This window comes from Sturnira hondurensis, unplaced genomic scaffold (assembly GCF_014824575.4).
Source record: "Sturnira hondurensis isolate 20B ecotype Veracruz unplaced genomic scaffold, ASM1482457v3 Scaffold0021143, whole genome shotgun sequence".
NCBI classification, from domain to species: domain Eukaryota; kingdom Metazoa; phylum Chordata; class Mammalia; order Chiroptera; family Phyllostomidae; genus Sturnira; species Sturnira hondurensis.
The window spans coordinates 608,040-627,726 of NW_028093774.1; the positions used below are offsets into that span (position 1 = coordinate 608,040).

The window sequence follows — 19,687 nt, forward strand, 5'->3', positions numbered from 1 at the left end:
CTGTTTCCCCAGCCCCTCCTGCCCGGCAGCTTCCCCCTCACGCTTTGAGCTTTGCCAACAAAGAGGTCACATGCCCCTCTCCCAGGCAGAGGTGATGAGAACCTTGCACACAGGTGCAGCCCCCTGCCGGAAAGGCTTCACCAACTCCAGCCCTAACGCAACACCTGATTTCTTACCAGCTCAGGATGTGCTTCCAGAAGGGGAGGAGCCTGAGAGAATAGGCTGCCTGGCTCTCTGCCAGCTCGGGCTTGGCGGTGAAGCCACCCAGTGGAGCCCAACACAAGTCCCCTGGGAGGGACACATGCACACGCCGCAGGAACTTGGAGTGTCTGAGTGTTTGGTTCCTCCTGGTTCCTGCACATCTGAGTCAATGATCTCAGTTCTGTCCACTCCTCCACCCTCAGTCACCCAAGTCCCGAGCCAGTGCCTCACAGAACACTCCAAACACGCCAGAAGAGTCAAGCAGCACAAAAGACAAAATTAAGACTCTTAGCCACTGTTTAAGCAACCGCAGAACCTAGAGTTACTGGTTATTTGAAGAGAGGCCGCCTGCACCCTCTTACACAGGTGCTGCCCCTGTAAACGGCCAGGCTCTCCCCAGGTCCTGTCCCTCCCCGGCCAGTGGGTTTGGAGCTGCTCACTGATACCAGGCTGCTGCGAGCACGGGCGCTGCCCTCGCTCTGCTCCTGTCTGTGCCTCGCCCCATCAGTCCTGCGTGGCACGGAGAAGCTGCACGGACCGAGGAGGAGCAGCTTCCACCGGCCCACAGCTCTGCTTCCAGAGGGCTGGCCCGAAAAGACACTGCTGCTCAAGCCGATGTTCAAGCTGAAAACTGAGAACTGAAAAATGGCAATGACAAAGTTGGAGGTTGGAAGAGAACACCGGGAGGTGCTTCCCAGGTTCCTCTGTGCCCCACCTGCCCCAGGCCAGTGTGCCCTGAGCTCCTGTTCCTAGCCCTCACCCCCACCCCAGGGCCGCAGAAGCCAGCACGCAGGAGCCATTGAGGGTGGACCCTTCTCGCAGCTCAGCCTGGCCTTGGAGAATGCCTTGCGCTGTCCTCCCAACCTCAGGCCAAGCACTCCACTGGCTGCCGAAGGATGGGAGTGGCGTCGGGGAGCCAGCCTGGGCCTCTCCAGCACCTGACCCCCAGCAGGCACCCCGACAACGGGACACACTCCCCAGAAGCTGGAAGAACAAGGCTGTGACCAAGCCCCACACTTCAGAGCTTGTTTTTTGAGGAAACAGTAACATCCTCCTCTCGCCTCCCTCCCACCTCCTCTGTACTGCCTGCCTCTCAGGTAGGGCATCTGTCAGGTCGTGTGTGGGCCATGGCAGACTGCACGAGAGCGGCAAGGGCCCCACAGCCTTCCCCGTCAGGGCCGCTTGCCTGGGATCAGCCACTCTCCATCTAGGCCAAGTGCAAAGTCTTGAATTTGGAACCCACACGCTCAAGGCCTTGGAAGCAGCTGGGACGGAGCTGCTGCAACAATAGGCGTGCACAGTTGCACGGACAGGGCTGGTGGCCAGCCTCTCTCTCGGACAGCCCGACTGACCACCTGCTGTCTCTGCTGCCTCGGCACAGTCAACGTGCAGGGACAAAGGACCCTGTCTTAGCGGCAGACAGGATGGGACCAGGAAACCATCCACACTAAGGAGCCTGGTGGTGCAGTGGGGAGCAGGCCCGAGAGAGGCGAGGACTTTGGGGGTGCACTGCACTGGGGACTTGGAGCTGCTGCCCCGTCGGCCAGGGTCGGCCACGGCTCTCTGCCTATCCATGTCTTCACCTGGCCGAGCCCCATTCACTATGCAAACCAGCACACGTCATCGGTATCTCTATATTTAATTACAAAAGTGTGCAAAACAAAACAAACCTAAATTACTAAAATAAGTTAACAAATAAGATAACCATCATCTTGACATAAAACACAGAGCTCAGAGAACCACCCATTCGTGCGAAAACAGGGATCTGACACTCCTCCACCGCTGGCAAGGGTCCTACAAACTCCAGACTGAACACAGTGGTTTCCCTCAGGTGTGACTCTGGACAGGGGGTGTCCACACCCTGCCCCCAGCCACCACAGGCCCAGGGCATGGGCAAGGACAGAGCCCGAGAGCCAGGCCAGCGCTGGTGACCCAAGAACAATCCCTGAACATCCCTAAATGCCTGCACCCCTTGAAAGACCAGGGGAACTGCGCCAGGGCTCCCCCTCCAGGAGAAATCATCGGGGACCTTGGGGTCTGTCAGTCCATACACGATAAAGCTGGGGAGCGCCCAGGCTGTCCAGGGCCTATAGCCATGCACCTTTCTGACCAACACCCACGCCCCAAGAAACAAACCCCCCCATAAAACCTGCCCAAAAACAACAGAAAATAAAACCTCCTTTTCCTCGTTGGAAAAAAACATAAGCAAAGAGAGTGCGACACAACGGTCTTGGCTTATGCGGCAGAGGCACTTTGGGCGCCTGCGGGGGCCTCGGCCGCGGCTCCCGCGAACCGTGCGGCTCCGAGGAACATGGGTGTTCGTTCAGTGCACAGAATCTCAATCAAGGTGGTACAGACTGCTTCTTTGAAAAAGATGTTTATTAAACAATTTTAATTGTCATAAAATGACTAAAATGGGTTTTAAAAATTAAGGCTCTTCTCTTTCTGTGGATTGCCAGAACAATGTAAAAATAATATCAATCAACCCTGCTGAACGCTTTGTTCCTAAAGTTAAATTTCATAGATTCCTAAACACTTTATGATTAAGATAAAAAAACTGGACTAGAAATGGCGATCAGTGGCCGTCGTGCCGCGCACGCGCACGTCAGGTGTACAACGCTCTAACTGAGGACGTAAGCAAAGGTACTCGGGGTAAAGCAGAATTTTAATTGTAGCTCTTTAAGTCATTGTTCCCACACTGTCATGATTTTCCTACAACCAAAGAGTCTACGACAGGAACACTAACCTCGGGACTCTATTTACTCCCAGGAGGGTGACTGACTTGGCTGGCAATTAGTTTGATTATATTTTGTTTAACCGCCCTAAGGTGAATTATCAAATGATTCAGAATTACATGGCATGCAGTATCCAAAATTATGGCTCTGATGCATTTAGATTTACATTAAGAAGTGTCATTCATCCATCGTACACCCACCCCGCCCGCAGGAAAAAGTCGCTACCCACTGAGTCCCCGCCCGGTGCAGCGTTAAGGGTTCAAACTCACCCCCTTCCCAGGCCTCCCCCATGTGCAAACAAACCCCTCCTGACAGGCGGTGACCACACAGTCTTCGAGGAAAATCAGCACAGTCAGGCGTTCGTGTGCTACCTTTTTACATATGAGCGGCTCCAACAAGGGCACGTCTTCCATCCGAGGACACAGGGCTGTCCCCAGGGTCTTGGCTGGGTCCGTCCTGGTTTTGGGAGCCAGGTTCAGTCTGTCGCTGCTCTTGCTTGAGATGTGTCCCATGCTGTGGTTCCGCTTGTGGTCTTTCTCGTGGTGCCGGTCCTTCCGGTCGTGCAGGGAGAGCGTTGCGAACTTGCTGACCCCCGATGCGATGGCCCCGTCGGCGACACTGCTCTTGCTGCCGGCGCTGGAGACGGTGGAATGTGGGAGGCTGTTGGACCGCGGCAGAGGAGGGGGTGCCGAGCTGCCAGGTGTGGTGACACTGTTCCCAGTGCTCCCGGCCGGAGGGCTAGCGGCACTCATGACGTTCGTGTGTGTCCGCGCCCTCGAGAGGGGTTGGTGAGGGAAAAGGATGTCCTCCGTGAGGTCCCACAGGCAGAGCTGCGTGTCCTGGCCCACGGAGCCGAATCGGTATGTGACGTTGACGGGGCGGCTCTCCGTGGAGTTCCGCTTAGACAGCCGGGACTGGGTGCTGTTCGCTCGGTCTCTGCCGAAGTGGAGCAGGTCCTGGAAGTCCTCATCACTGCCACTGAACTCCATGGGGTCGCCTTCTTCTACACTGGTGGTATAGGGGTCAAAGGCCACCACACTGACCCAGGACTTGTGCCCGTGGCCTCGCGCTATGACCCGGCCGTCTACGAAGGACCAGACTGTGACCAGGTCGTCCTCGCCCCCCGTCACGAGGTACTTGCCATCCGGGCTCCAGCACACGCACAGCAAGCCTCCAAAGTAGCTTTTCATCGTGCCGTGCAGCTCCACAGAGTCAAAGTTGAACACCCGCAGAAACCCGTCCTGGCTCACGCACGCCAAGAACTTGCCATCTGGGGAGAAAGCAAACTCGTTGAGGGCCCCCTCGCCCACCGTCCACTTGAGGAGAGGGTTCCTCGTGGATTTGCTCTTGCAAGTGTGCACGGCGAAGCTCTCGCCCTGCTTCAGGAGCTGGTAGTGGGGGGCTGTGGTGCCACAAGTGTGCTCCACATTATACAGGTACATGTTCCCACTTGCATGGGCTACTAGGAAAAGGCTTTCCGAGCCGGGAACCCATTTGACACAGGTTACTCGTGACTTGTCTATTAGTCTCTGTGAAGACAAAGGAGAACACATTATCACCATGGGAAGCTTAGCGTTCTACGTCCCAACAGAAAGCCGGGCTGCTTCAGGGTGACGTGGGACAAGTCACCGGGCATGACACTCTCCTGTGGCCAGGCCGGCTGGCGAAGAGCACCCTGGACACATGGTGATGCTGACCTAGGATGGCCCCAGGGTGTGCGGCCCTGGGACACACTGGGCAGGGAGGGCCCCAAGCACTGCCGGCTCTCCCACCAGCAGGGTCCAGGCCTCTTAGTCCCCATGCCGGGGCAGCTACGCCTCCCGGTTCTCTTGCTTTCTTGTCACTGTCAATCACACGCAGACTGCACCGGTCCCTGTGTGGGCTGCTCCCAGGTCAGGAGGCCTCTGCCGGCCACTCACAGGACTTCAGCGTGGCCCTGGGGCAGGGAGCTCCCCTCCTGGCCCGCCGCCCTGCGCCCCTCCATAGGCCGTCCTTCCCCATCTCCTCCGAAGCCTGCAGTGTGGAGAGAGATGGGGACTCACTCGGGCGCACAGGCCCACCTCTGTCATTCTGCTTCACGTTAACTGTGGGCACCCTGACCGCCTATGTCTCTCACAGGCACGGATTGGAGGAGTCTTCCCTCTAAACCAAAAAAGCAAAGGGCCAGAAGCAAAATGCACCCAAAGGCACCAGCATCTTCCCTATTGGCCAACCTTGCTGAGGCCACGGCACGGTGGCCTCCACAGGCTGGCCCTCTTGAGGCTGCCTTGTCCCCAAAACACACCAGCAGAGACCATCCTGAAGTCCCCAAGTTCTCCTCAGACATTCCAATCACCAGACACCCCCCACTGCCGACACTTCACCTACATGGACAGAGCTCCGGAACCCCGCTGCACGAAGGGCGCCCTCTCCTTGTCAGCACAATGCCCCACGTCTCCTGTGCGTGCTGCGCTCTCACTGAAAATGAAACAGCTGAGTCGTTTCCAAGACATGAGTGACCACACAGCTATTGCAAAAAATCAGACCCCAGAAGGTGAGTGGCCTGCAAATCTCCAGCTGGAGAGGAGTGGGGGACCTGACAGTGTGTGGCAGGCAGGCCTGGGGGCTTGGGGACCTCGGGCTGCGCCAAGGTTAGTCAACAGTAGGGGTCACCACTTGCTATTCTGCAGTGCCACAGCCACAGGACAGCACGGTGGGCCCCTCACTTGAACAGAGATGAAGCAAGAAGCCTTGGGAGACAGCCCACATTTTAATCCCCTGCCTGCCTAGTGACTGACCTCTATAAGGTGACTGGCCTGCCAGCCCAGGTCTAAGGGTCGCCAAGCTCACCCTCCGTGGGGGGGCCTGGCCAGGCAACTAAAAAAGCAGACCCAGGCCTCCTTCTAGCACCCAGGCCTCCTTCTAGCACCGTGGCTCTCAGTCCTATACCCTCCACGCCACCACAACCAAGCCACACCTGTTCGCTCCACTGTTACATGTATGCCACAGGTTCAGGACAGACACAGAAACTTCTAGCACCACAGTTAGGAGGAAATTGTATTTCTGGCTTAAAGAAACACAATGCAAATCCTTAGAACGGGAAGCTGTAATGCTGCCAGAGGAGGACACTGGTGCTGAGTGACGCTGAGGTGTGAAGAACCACCACACACCACAGTAAGGTCGGTGTTCCAGGGCAGCAGAGTACACAAAGTGGGGGCACCGAGACGGCTCCAGGCAGACACACAGCTGCACCCCATGGACAGAAGCCCAGCCCACACATTCAGTGCTGTGAACTGGCACACAGTGTAAGCACCTGTGAACCAAACATCCACGGGACCATGGTTTCTCCTTGTTCCACACCACTGGCGTCCCCTGCCTGGTCACATGCTCCCGCACAGGAACAAGCATGGGTCACCTGGGGGCACCCAAGTCTCACCCACGTCGGGGCGCACGCAGCCATGTCAGGACAGCAGCATCATGTCCAGCCCGAGGCCGTCCTCTGCGTGCCAGGCCATGCACAAGTTCTGCGCATGCTCCTTAGTCTTCACAAAACCCCTGCAAGGTCAGCGTTCGTTTGTTTCGGACAGGTCACCTTCCAAGCTGAAACACAGTGCGCAGGAGGAAGCCTCACTCGTGCCACCCTAGGCACTGCAGTGCCATCCTGCGTGGACAAGGCCACCGCGCCCACCCTTGCATCTCACACCAGAGTGCACTATGCGCTCTCGGCCAGGAGGGCACCTGCACGGCCACAGAAATGGTCCTGCTCCACTCCCCGCACAGAGCGCTGGGTGATGCGGACCACTCTAAGGCGAGAGGCTCGGCTGGGGGACAAGGAGGCAGCCACCACAGCAGTGTCCATGAGTGTGGACACGCCTGCAGGGTGAGTCCTAGTGGAGGAGCTGGGTGGAAAGGTACATGCCTTCATAATCCGTGTGGGCGTTAAAAAAATCACCTCCCGTGGAGGATGCAATTCTGTCCCCATCAGCAACATTAACAGGGGTGCCGGTTTCCCTGAAGGAAGGCAAGTCTTGCTGTCTTACTACCCACTGGGAACAGGCTTAGAGCGGTCAGGAAACTTGCCTGAAGTCCCCCCAGTCACGCCCCAGCCCCCACCCACGCACAGCAGGCCTTCTGTGTCCAAGGAGTCGACCGAGGGCAGATGGAAGACAACTGACGAAAGGCTTTGTGGTTGCTGACCGCGTGCACTGTGTCACCCGGCCTGCAGGGGTTGCTGGCTGTGTCTGTCCTGGGATGTACAGTGTTGTCCTGTCCTCGTTCCCTGCCTGAGATGGCACAGCAGCAACTGACGCGGCGTGAGCACCGTTGGGTGTCACAAGGAACCCAGAAGGGACCTAACGTCCGTGGGAGGGTGAGCCTGGGCTGCACACCAATCCCACACCACTTGACGTAAGGGGCCCAAGTGTCAGCGGAACTTGGTAACCGAGGAGGGGTCCGGGAACCAATGCCCCACGGATACCAAGGGATGACTGTATCCATATATTCATTTGAGGAGTCATTCCTCTGTTCTTTGCTGGGTGCAAGCCCCAGGCCAGGCACTGAAGCAGCACTGACTGAACAGACATCCCTGCTCTGTGACATTTACCTTCTAGAGGGATGAGCAGGCGGGGAAATGTACAAATCTCAGAGAGAACAAGCCACCGGGTGGGGATGGGGTGGCAAGGCGAAGGCGGGAGTGCTGCAGTGATTTCAGGCTCCAACAAGAGGCCCAGAAAGGCCTTTCTGGGCAGTGAGGGTGGCTGTGTGCAGACGGTGTGGAAGCAGGCAGCAGGTGGACAGGGCGCAGACAAGGCGTCCTGTGCAGGGAATGGCACTGCAAGGACACCGAGGTGGAAGCAAGCAGTCAGTGGAAGAGACACTGGAAGCAAGCGGTGACCCGGAGAGACAGAAGGGACAGCTCTCTCCCAGAGTGCATGGGCGCACCCTGGGCAAGAGGAGCGCACACCTGTCCTGGCTGGAGCACCTGAGCAGGGCAGGGAATTAGGTCTGGGATTGTGAGCTCAGACTCAGGGGCCTGCAGTCCCAGGCTAAGGGGCTCGGGCTGAAGCCCTGTGCTGGCCAACCCCTCGGCCCCAGGCACCTGCAGTGTCACTGGCCTGAAGTGACCTGTGCAAAGTGTGAACACACAGGACTCTGCAGACTAGAACATGACGGAAGCTGGAGTACTCACGTTCATGTCGATTCCGCTGCATGAAATTGTATTGTGGATATATTGGATAAATTAAAATCTTACTTTTGCCTACTTTTCACTGACGTACTGTGGCCAGGAAGAGTTAAAACTGCCCAGGTGGCTAATGCCTGCTCTACGGGTGGTCTGCAGCACACAGCAGGGTGCCAGGCCTCTTGAAGAGTGAACTGCCAGATGGGGGGATCCCTGCAGTCTGGCAGTGTTGGGGGGGGGTGGAACCAGTTAAAAGCCAAGACAATGGTCTGTGGCTGTGAAACTTGAATCACGGCTGGGTGGCAGGCTGTGTGGAAAAGAGGCAGTAGAGGAAGGGGCGATGGGATCCATGGTTCTGAGCCTGAGTTATGGGAAGGCAGTGACAGAAAAGGACAGGGAGGGGTAACTGAGCTGGGGTGAAACCTCGTGGGTTTCAAGCACCCTCGCCTCATGGGCAGCTGATGAAAGTGAGTGGAAGAAGGCACAGCAAGAGCCAGATCTCTGGCATCCTGAGAGCTCCAACAAAGAAGGTGGAACAAGGAAGAAAGTGAGAGTGAGACTTTAAATCCCCACTTATAAGGAGGAGAAAAAGCAGAGAAAAGAGCCCGTAAGTCCACGAGCAGAGGGCAGGGTGGAGAAGCCAGGTGCTCTGCTCTGGGCATCAAAACGTCCCTCGGTCAGGGGGCTCAGACAGGAAGTGCCCAGGCAGGCAGGCTGGCCAGCAAGTCTGGGCTCGGCAGGCAGCCAGGGAGGCATCTGAAGGAGGGTCTGAAGAAGGGAGAAGCAGAGGGGAGCACAGCCGGGGGGGGGGGGCCAAGCAAGGAGGAGTGACACAGGGCAGGGAGGGGCTGAGGGGCAGCAGGGGAGACTGAGCTGCTGAGAAGGTCTCTGTGAGGTCACGGGCACAGCCACTGGGCTTTCTGGTCAAGAGTCACATCCTGAAATGCCACAAGCCTGCTTCTATAATCACTTTCATAAAAACCAAAAACGGGATCTGGACCTTTCTTTACCAAGGCTGCCTCTTCAGGGCCCCCACACCCACGCCTCCTCCCAGCCTTCACCTGCGGCCCCATGCACTGTGGCCCCATGTCTGCTCTGAGTGCCGCAGACACTGGCCCCCTTCGGACAGCAGCCCTGAGAGGACCACCCGAGAGCCCACACCACCATCACTGACAGCACGGACTGACAAGACTTGAACCACACTGAACCTGTCAAAAGGAAGAACAAAAACCCGCGGCCACGCTGAAACATCTGAGCAAAGCTTCCTGAAACACCGACTCCCTTCTCCTTCACTGTGGCAGCATGAGGAGCAGGAAACAGTTATTTTTGGAGGAGTGAGTATGCATTTTAAAATGCAGATATTAATGTATAACAAAAAAACTAAAGCAAACAATTCAAAAACCACAGCAGCTGGAAAAGCCGTAATGTAGCCACCAGCAGACCAGGCACTGAGGGTGTGCTGCAGGGCGGCGACTTCCCGACGGAGCAGCGGGGAGGGGCTACTCCAAAGCCAGGGACCAGAGGAGCAGATGGCACTTTATCAATGCTAAAACTTTGAGGAGTACATCATTATCTGCTCATTTCCTTCCTTGGATTAAAAAAGCAACAACAAAACACTACCAGGTGCACAGAACCGTTCTGCGACAGAACTGGACAGAATGCTGCAAGGCCAAGGCTGGCCGTGCCTGCCCCGACAGTCCCACCCCGCCCTACCTTACCCCACCCCACCCCAGGGCATGGGCGCAAGAGGAGCCCGTAGCTGGTGTGGTGAATGAATTCACAGCCTTGGGCTGGCCACAGGGGCCAGGAGTCAGGGCCTCCTCCGTGCTCCTGAGTGGGACTCAATCTAAAGAGGCTCCTCAACATGCCGGCCCGGACCCAAACCTGTAAGGAGGAGAGGGAAGTCAAGGGCAGAACGTCTCACTGCAGGTCAGTCACAAAAGAAGCCAAGATGATGAATTCTTTTTAGATTTTACATCTAACCCAATAATCAAAACATACTGGAAAATCCTCTGAAGTTCCTTTTCTATGGCTACAACTCTGAAGTAACTAGAGTTTTTATAAAAATGAACAAGACTAAGATTACTATCACACAGTAACTGTCCCTGTAATCCCTCTTCCCCAACACTTCCTAACCACTAGTCATAAGAAGTGAACCCCCACCGGCCAAGTGCCACACTCAAGGCCATATGCTAACCGGCCGCCCTCCTGGCCACCAGTCGGAGGTGCTCAGACCCCCGTCCACTCTCAGAGGCTCAGGGGTTCTGCGGCCAGCTCTCACCAAGGAGGGCCAGAAAGGACTGAGTACTTCCTTCCCGCTGGGCCAGCAGCCCAGATCTCCAGGGGACTGGGACCACCAGAAGCAGCCAGGGTGCCTCCGCCAACTGAACGGCTCAGCAGCCAGACTGGGAGGTGAAGGCCGTTGCATCTCTAATGGAAGGTATGAACCTTAGTCTTACAAAGAAATAAAGCTACCAGTAAGAACTGCGAGTTACACGTGATGTTCTCTCTCGTCCTGGTGCTTCTCTAGGCCCCATGTTTTTATAAACAGGTGTTTTGATTTACTTTTTAATTCATGGGGGGAAAATGAAGACATACACAATTCATTCCCACATAGAACTTTCCATCTACCTTCAATCTCAGATGGCTTTCCAGATCCTACAACCTCACGCCAGGGACCAACCCAAACACGTGTGTGCTGTGTTCTCATGTGCCAGGCAGCTCCAGAAAGGAGGCGGTGGTCAGAATACTCACTACTGGGGCATGTGTGTGCACCGCACATGTGCCACAGCATCAAAGCACTCTGACGAGACAGACAGAAGGACCAACAGACCGACATGCAGGCACAATGAGCAGCCCCACCCTCGGCCTCATGCCAGTGGGTCCTGCCTGGCTGCCCCAACCTTCTTACCTTGTCATCCCGGAAAACTGTTTCTATTTCTCCTTTAAAAACACCAGTATCTGGTCTCCCGAGAAGCCAAGTCTCCCCCTCTGCTGGAACCTGACCCAGCACTCACCAGGGCCCTGCTCCTGGCCCTGGGGCAACATCTCGCCCACCCCCTCCAGTAGTTGGGCATGGTGGAGGATGGCCAGTGGCAGGCCCCTCAACCAGAGGTCAGAGGCAGAGCGCCTGGTGCTGAGCCCACCCATTCTCAGTGATCAGCTGCTGCTCTAGGGGCGCCTTTGGAGACAGGACAACGCACTGGCCAGGGTCTTGGAGACAAGCAGGCTCAGCCCAGGTCCTCCCACAGACACGCCTTCCAGCCTCGGGGATGGGATGGGATTACTAGTTACACGCTGACAGCTCCTACATGCTTGCCTCTCCTGCCTCTAGAGGTTAACGAGCTCGGAGGGGACTGTGATCTCTTCCTCCAACCCCAACAGCCGCTCCTCCCTGCTCCTGGCCGGTGTGGTCAAGTGATCGCCAGGAACCCACGGTTTGCTCCTCTCCGTCCCTCTCCCTCCCTCTCCCTCCCTAACTCAGCTCTAAGCAGCAGCCAGGGTGATTTTCAAAAGTGCCACCTGACTGCCTCATGCTCCTGCTCCCTCCTAGGGGACCTGCAGCTTGGGCCAAGACACGGCCCTGAGCCTGACGCCGAGTGGCACGGCCCCCAGCTGACCCCACTCTCCGCGGGCACGCCACCCTCCATCGGCTCTCCCAGACCCAAGTTCTTTCCCAGCCCCGGGCCTGCACCTCCTCCCCTTCCTGTAGGAGCGCTCCACTGCCAGCCCCTTACCTGATTGGCCGCCTCCTCCCGGAGGCTCAGTGTAAAGCACACACTCCCTCCGAGGAGCTCCCCTCCCAGGTTAAGGAGGCCTCCGCATTTCTCTCACAAGCCCACTGTCTCCTCTCACACTGGATGTGGCCATTTGCCGTGTGTGAGTGTGAGTGTGAGTATGTTGCAGGGCAGGGGTCATCTGCCACTGCGGACCCAGTGCCAGGCACATGGCAGGTAATCGAGGTCTGGCGAATGAATGAAAAAGTGGCCACAACTCTAGTCCAAGCCCTCAGCTCTCACCTGGGCAGTTACTAGAGCCTCCTCACTGGTCTTGCTACCTTCATTCTCTCTTTCTTCATTCCACTCCACCTTCCACAAGTGCTGACAAGAGCTCTAAAAAACACATTTGATCCTGTCACTCCCTTGAGGAAAAGCCCAAAGGTTCCCCCACAGCCTCCAAGGGCAGACCCAAATCTGTCAGAGTGTCACAAAAGGGCTTTCACGAGTCGGCTGCAGGTTACCTGTCTGGGTCTGACCCCTGCCACTCGGAGGCCTGCGTGCTGGGACCTGGCCACAAGGCGCCGTGCTGCTCCTCCCCATGCCACGGGCTGTCCTCTGGCCCTGAAAGCCTTTCTCACCCTCCTCCAACTCTTTGGTGTCTTTCAAGACCCAGGTATCAAACGTCCCCTTCTAGAAGCCTCCTCGGGCTTCTGCCACTGAGCTTCACTGTGGATTTTGTTTTACAAGAATTGACATACCCTGAAGGACAGAGTCGCCCACCACAGGCGCCCCAGCACTCTGTTCGTGCACCATGCTAACACCAGGCTGGGCGCACTGCCGGTCCGCCCTGGGGGACAGGGGCCTGCCCATCCTGCAAACACGTGGGGGCCTGTGTCCGTGACCAGTAAGAGCCTGTGTGGTTAGTTTCTGCTGTCAAGTCTGTCATGGAGGTGCACTTGACCTGGGCAATTCACTCACCTACTCTTTGACCAGCTGTTCACCTGTGAGATGGGGACAGCTGCCCATGCCCCCAAACAGGGGGAACGTGAAAAAGGCTCTAACCCCTGACTCTCACACCACGCAGAGTGCGAGGACCACGCCAGCCACCCTTTCTGGAGCTCTCTGAGAAACACGCCTCTGACGGTCTTGCTCTTAGTCATCCTGGTGAACACCTGACAACATCACCCACACAGCCAGAGGATGACCTTCCTGGGAAGGACAATCAATCTCAGCCTTGAGCTCCAAATGCCATGTAAGCATTACACTCTGCAGCCCTGGCTTCTGAATGGCCGCTTTGCAAGCATAGAAAAAGCACACGCTAACTCATGCTTAAGTGACTGAGAGCAAGGAGGTGCTTCTTAGCTTGCAGCGTCCATGTGTCCGGAGTGAGGGATGGGTCTGGCTGATGTGCCTCGCGCACTGGGGTCCCCAAGCCTCCAGGGCCCCGTGGTCCTGGCTCCCTCCCTCCCCCCAGTGACACACAATGCCTTGTTCTCCCAGTGGCATTCTGTGCTATCCTCAGCTTGAGCAGCCTCTTGACCCTGTTTACAGGGTTCTAGCACCTCCCCCTCAGGAACGCACCCCTGCCTCACTACAAACAAAACCACACAGTGAGTCCAAATTTGCCACCTTTACCAACAGTGGAGAGAGGGCTGGCTTAGTGACTCTAGTCTTACACCAAAAAAAATATCGAGGCCTGGCTGGTGCAGCTCAGTGGATTGAGTGCAGGCCTGCGAACCAAAGGATTGCGTTTTGATTCCCAGTCGGGGCACATGCCTGGGTTGCAGGCCAGTTCCCAGCAGGGGATGCACGAGAGGCAACCATACACTTATATTTCTCTCCCTCACTCCTTCCCTTCCCCTCTAAAGATTAAAAACAAAAAAGTGTCAGTTCAGTGGGGAAAAAAATCCAGGGAGATCATCTAGCTAAATATGTAGGAAAACAATAATTTTCTGCTTAAAGTCTTAAACAGAAAGCAGAATTAAATTCTTTTCCTCTACAGTCTGTCAATCCTGAAGGCAAGTTTCATTTCCAGTTGCTCAGACGGTCTAGAAAGGGAGGTGGCACATCCAGCAGCTGTCACCTAGCCCCGGGCACAGGCACGCAGCAGCACCACGGACGGCACTGCGTGTGTGGACAGCACAGACCACATCAGCTGCAGGAGAGTCAGAACTTCAACTGCAACTGGTCAAGTTGAATATTCTTCCCCAGGCAAAATTATTTCTTAAAAACTAGAATCTGTAATGTGCTTCTGCTCTGAGTCAATGGTGTTAAGACCATGCCGCAGTGCGAAACCACTTGGACTTTCTGAGAAGAGGGGTCCCAAGTGGCCTGACCCTTCTCAGGTCAGGGCTGAGGTCGCAAGCAGAGAGGGACCCAAAACCTCTAGCTCAGCCAGCCTGCGTCACCTTCCCCACAGGCTGGGAGAACCATACTGAGACACAGGAGGGACAACACTGAACATGTCACGGCAATGCATGGGGCTGAAAAGCCACTGCGACTGCTGTCACAGACATAACCTATCTGTCCACCTGCCACGCGCCGCAGTCTTGACGTGCCCTGAAGACAGCTCAGACGCCTTGGGCTCCTTCCAGAATGAACTGAGGAGACTAGAAGCCCCGAACACACTACAGCACTGGCAGAAGCTAAGTTGTGTGACCCAGTTTTAAGTGCCGGGACTTCCAACTGCGTCAAAGGTGGTCTGACAGTAAATACTTTCAAGAGCAAAATAATTACTGCTCAGCCAAGACCTGTCAAACACCCACACCGAGCTTTAGTACCATCTAAGCCGCCAAAGGAAATATCTTCAAGTTCTTTGGTCTGCATGAAAATTTTGGGCGATGTGAACAAAGTCTGGAATTTTGCATTTTCTTATTTAAATCACAAATACCAAGTTATAGTCTCACCCCTATCTCCACTGTAACAGTTTTAAAGCACCTGCCATAGACACCTGAGCACCTGAACATGCTCCACAGAAAGCACACGGAACAGTTCCCCCGGGGAAGAGCGAGTCAAAGCCCACAAGCTTGTCTGCCACCCTGAGAGTGGGGCGGTGCTAGGCGGGGCGGCCGAGAGCGTGGGAAACGGGCTTCGCTCAGCATGTAAGGCAAGGTCCGCTCCCCCTGGTAAGGCCATGTGATTGTTAAAGGGGTTCTTAACAGCTAAGACGGGGTGCTACTTACTTCCTCATTAAATAGTTTGCTAGTTTCTTTTTTGATGGGGTCTATGAGCTGGACTTGGCCTGCGGAAAAGCCCACTAGGAGAGAGACACTCTCTGCTGTGGCTGTGAGGTGGTTGAAGTCATGACAAGTGGGCTGTGTTCCTTTGTATATCCTCTTATCTATCGGTTTACTCAAGTCAGCAGCCTGGAGGAGAGAGAGAGAAACACACACAGTGAACAGCACGTTGAGATGAGAGCGCTAAGTCACACTATTTTATACTCCACTCTAATGGTCCGTCTTACAAACAAGGGTGTTTACAACACTGTTTCAGGTTTTGGCATTTTATCAAAGCACTTTCACATACCTTGGCCAATCTGACACAGTTAGACTAGCCATACAATGTTTATAACTGTTACTCGCACAACTTATTTCAGGTATGTTTAACTAGTCAGACTCCTGAAGCTCAGGAGAAAAAATCCTCGAGATACTGATTTCGGCATTTGCAAAATGCAATCGAAGCATTTTCTAAGATAGTACGTCTGACCACCTAAAAGTTCTAGAGCACCCAAATGCTCATTAGTGAGTTACCTGTAGCCCAGCAGTTCTCAAAGTGCAGTCCCCAGACCAACAGTGGTCACAGCAGCATCACCTGGAAACCCAGAAATGCAAATCCTCAAGCCCCACCCTAGACCGAACAACTCAGCGACCGTGGGGGTGGGCCCAGACCCTGCACTGAAAACCTCCTGGGCAGTCCAACGCTGCCCTGCTGGGCTGTGAGACCCGCAGTGCGAGCAGCCTCCGGCCCGGCCCCGCCCCTCCCCGCACGGCTCTCAGGTGACTCTGCACATGCAGCCCACGCCCACTCGAGCGCAGCACCGGCACCACCTCTCACCCTCACACCGATCCTTCAAGTTGACGACACTGCCCCATTTTACAGGTGAGAAAACAAGTTTCAGCAAGTTAAATAACTCAGCGAAAATCACCATATCTAGCCAATAACGAGGCAGGGCTGGATTGGAAACCACAGTCTGTTGACCATAAAGGGGACAAGGGAAAGCACAGAGCCACACACACCAAAGGTAAAAGAGAATGGCTGTGACTTGGGCTAAAACGCAGCTCTTCAAGGCGCCTCCCTCCTTCCAAAGCAGGATTCTTTTCTTCACGGGAAATGTCCTGTGCAAGCCCGTGTGTTGGGCTGTTACTGTGGAAACAGAGCAACCCCCACGCACACACACTTGTTTGAAAACCACAGGGGAGACCACTAACGCTGCTGACCGCACCCTTTAGACACCTGTGGGCCTGCGCACTGCTTGGGGCACGCGGCTCTTCCCTACTGGCCGCCTGGGCAGGTCCTGAGGGTTTCTTCCTTCCAAAGGAGGCCTGCGCACTGCACCGAGTGTCCTATGTTTGACTTTTCGATAACAAGTATAAATGCTGAGGAGAAAAGCGGGCCTCAAAATTACAGGCATCTTTGAGCAAACACATGGCCTGAGCCTTTGGAAGCAGGGCCCTGAGTGGCACACAACGGAGCTCAGGGCACGCAGGCCCTCCCCCGCCTCACCTCCACCCACCTCCTGGGGCTGTCTGGAGGGTGCACTAAGGGAATGAGAAATGCATGAGAAAGGGCATGGAGAGGTGTGTGGTCTGACTTTGGGGGGGGCGCCAGCGGGGAGGGAGTAAGTGCTGGGCAAGGGGGCAAGAGGGCAAGGCAGGTGGTAGAAGCCACAGAACCAGAAAGGAGCCCCTGAAACGGGACAGAGCCCCCCCCCCTCCACGAGGAGGGGCAGCAATCACCTCACAACAAGGAAGGCATCGGCAAAAGTTAAGGTAGCTCAAAATACAAAACAAGGTACACTGGCAGCTAGAAACAAACCTCAAATTTGAAATATGAGCAAATTAAATTATGTCATGCTTTCTATGTCAGCACATGTAACTCTGGAGACTTTTAAAGTTTGCTTAAGGAACTTTCCCACCCCGAAAGAATATAGCTAACGTTACACACTGAAATATACAAATCAACTTAAACAGTAAGCCAAAAATTAACAGAGAAAACATACTAACATATATGAAATGAGCAAGAGAATGTACAACAGTTCTCAGAAGCAAGTAGAAGTACCTATTTTTCCAAGCATCGCTCCTGGTTCAAACCTGTGGACCCCTTCGCCTCAGTCCTTAGTGCACGGGGGTGGGCAAAAGCAGGTTTCCACGCAACACACAGAGTTTACTCTTGAGTTATTTATTAATTATTGTCACGTTTGCCATATGCACAGCTGTAAACCTCCTTCTGCCCACCCCCTATTTAGTCTCCATCCCTGCCCCTAACGTGGAGTGTTACGGAAAAGACGCCCTCTGCAACCAGACCACATGTGAGCAAACACCTCAAGTATTTTAAATGCCAAAGGAAAGGCTATTTCTGCTCTTAAATCATGTAAATATTCTGAAAACATCCTGTTTAGGAATTTGCTTACCAAACTTTCTTCCTAAATAACTGCTCTCCAAGTGAACCAGTCCGTGAACAGTTTATTAACAGTCTGCAGTCAAAATTAAATTAGTCACTGTGAATAAGCTTTATGGCAGTCTGACAGAGTAATTTTTTATCTATTGATTTTAATTTAAAAAAAGAATTTGCATTCTGTGTCTTTTCAGTTTCTTTTTCTAGTAATTCTTTTTTTATTTTACAAGATTTTTAATTGGTCCAGATGGGCTGGAAATGTTAAAAAAAAAAAAAAAACTGGCCCAGGACGCGGGTGGGAGGAGCAGGGAGGCACAAAGGCTGGCCTGGGAGCAGGAGCACCCCAGCACCTCTGCCTGCTGTGAAGTCACTGCCCCCAGCCTCAGGGGCAGAGCCGCTAGGACAGAAGTGTGGCCCAGTGGCGCACTGCCTACACCAAGCGAGGGTCACTGTGAGGCCTGAGTGCCAGGTGTGTGCCCAAAAGAAGCCGTACTTCTGAGAAACCCACAGACCCTGCCACTAACACCTGAGATTTCGGGAGCCAGCTCACACATCTGGGATTCATCTTGTTCTCTTTCCTCTGCGGCCAGTCACTAGCCTCTTTTTCCATGATGTGGTACTGCCCTATTGCCTCTTCCTCCTCATCTTGGGGGGGCCTGGGGTGTGCCCACATGCACTCTGAACTCACACACTTTTTTAGTGGTGGTAATTACTCCCTGAGCCAGCCACCCTCTTCCCCACGGGGTTGGCAGCCCCCGCCCCCCACAGTGTCTTCCCAGGAAGAAGAAGTCCAGTAGACGAGCCCAGACTCTGGCACGGGGCAGGCCTTGCTCTGAGCCTCGCCTCCCCTCTCCCCTCTCTGTAGCCAGATGACCTTACGCAAGTCGCTCGACCTCCCCCTGCCCCCTGCTTCCCCGCAGGACAGAAAGCAGGGTACGTAGAAGCACCCAAATGGTAGCTGCCACTACTCATTCATCCCCGTCCCATCTTCAAGTCAAGTGGCTTCCGGATTTCCATCACATTAGAGTAGGATGCCACACCTAGCAATCCTGCCCCTCCTTCCTCCCTAACAGCAACACCAACTTTGTCTACAGGACACCTGTGCACCAGCACCTCCACACTTGTCATCTCATTTAACCTCGCAGCAGCCTCCAAGTCGGCAGGAACACTACCTGCATTCAACAGCTGAGAGACCTGCAGAGGGATTCAGGGCCCACGGGCTCCACCGCTCTATGGGGGGGGTCTTGCCCTGCCCTCCACCTGCCCCAACACCACAGTGCAGGCGGGCAGCCCTCTTTTCTGGCTTCATTAGCCCACCCTCTTGGCTGGGAGAGTCTCCTTCGCCCCAGTTTCCAGGACTCTCACCTGTCAGTCCAAGCCCCGCCACTCCCAGGCAAGCATTTCCCTGTGCTCTGTGCTGGCTGCTCTGTCTCAACTCTCAAGTGCTTAATTTGTTCCATGAAATTCAGTATTTAACCATGTAAGTAATTACAGTATTATGTGTACTATATTCAATTACAATAAAAGTACAATTATGATAAAAGACTACAATAAAAACCTCCTATAAGGAGAACTTCTTTATTATACAGTTACCACGGTATTGTCCCACAAAATTAGCTTTTGTTTTTAGGCTTTTTGGTGGATTCTGAATGGAAGGGTTTCAGATACTTTGGGATTTTTAAAAATGTTTCTGCATTCTAATTATTGCCACTCATCTGAATTCCTAAGTATGAATTTATACCAAAATGAATGTATTAAAATATTTATCAATTTTAAGATTGAGGTCGTATTTGCTTGTTCAGTCCCAACAGACCATCCAAATGTCATACAGGCTCAATATCTGTTGCATGAACTGCAAGTGTTTTGAATTTCTTCGATAGTAAGATCAAATTTTACCATTATGCCCACTGGTTTCTGCATAAGGAGTTAGTAATTACAAATAATTTGCCAGTGTCTTATACTCAACTTCACAGAAAATTTTTAAATGATGGTTTATGATTCGTACTACAGAAACACAGCTGGTTGCCAAAATCCTCAGTCGGTAAGTACAAACTTTAAAATGTCATGTTTCTCTTTTCCTCAGACTTTTAATCCTTGGAACTCTTTCAGGACAAACACCGCTGCAGCACAAAGTCGGCCTGGCCGGCTGAGCACGGCACCGGCGAGGAGCGGTCTGCCCGCACCACGAGGCCCCACCATCTTCACCCGGACCAGGCCTGGGCTGCTGGTCATGGCTACGTTGCTGAGCTAGCAGGGAAGCA

The 19,687-nt window shown here is 54.3% G+C and overlaps 1 protein-coding gene across 9 annotated transcripts in view; it reads right to left on the minus strand.

The window, feature by feature from the left end:
* Positions 1–2,313: 2,313 nt before the first annotated feature.
* WDR20 (WD repeat domain 20) overlaps positions 2,314–19,687 on the minus strand; it is a 55,105-nt gene continuing 37,731 nt past the window's right edge. For 2 of the 9 annotated variants that reach the window (XM_037031780.1, XM_037031781.1), the window contains exon 2: positions 2,314–4,465. In XM_037031780.1, the coding sequence (XP_036887675.1) occupies positions 3,188–4,465 (1,278 nt within the window). In that variant the 3' untranslated portion in view covers positions 2,314–3,187. Of the gene's footprint in view, positions 4,466–12,113; positions 12,207–14,995; positions 15,179–15,562; positions 15,624–19,687 lie in introns of those variants that run through there. The other 7 variants (XM_037031782.1, XM_037031778.1, XM_037031783.1 and 4 more) reach the window with 7 other exon arrangements.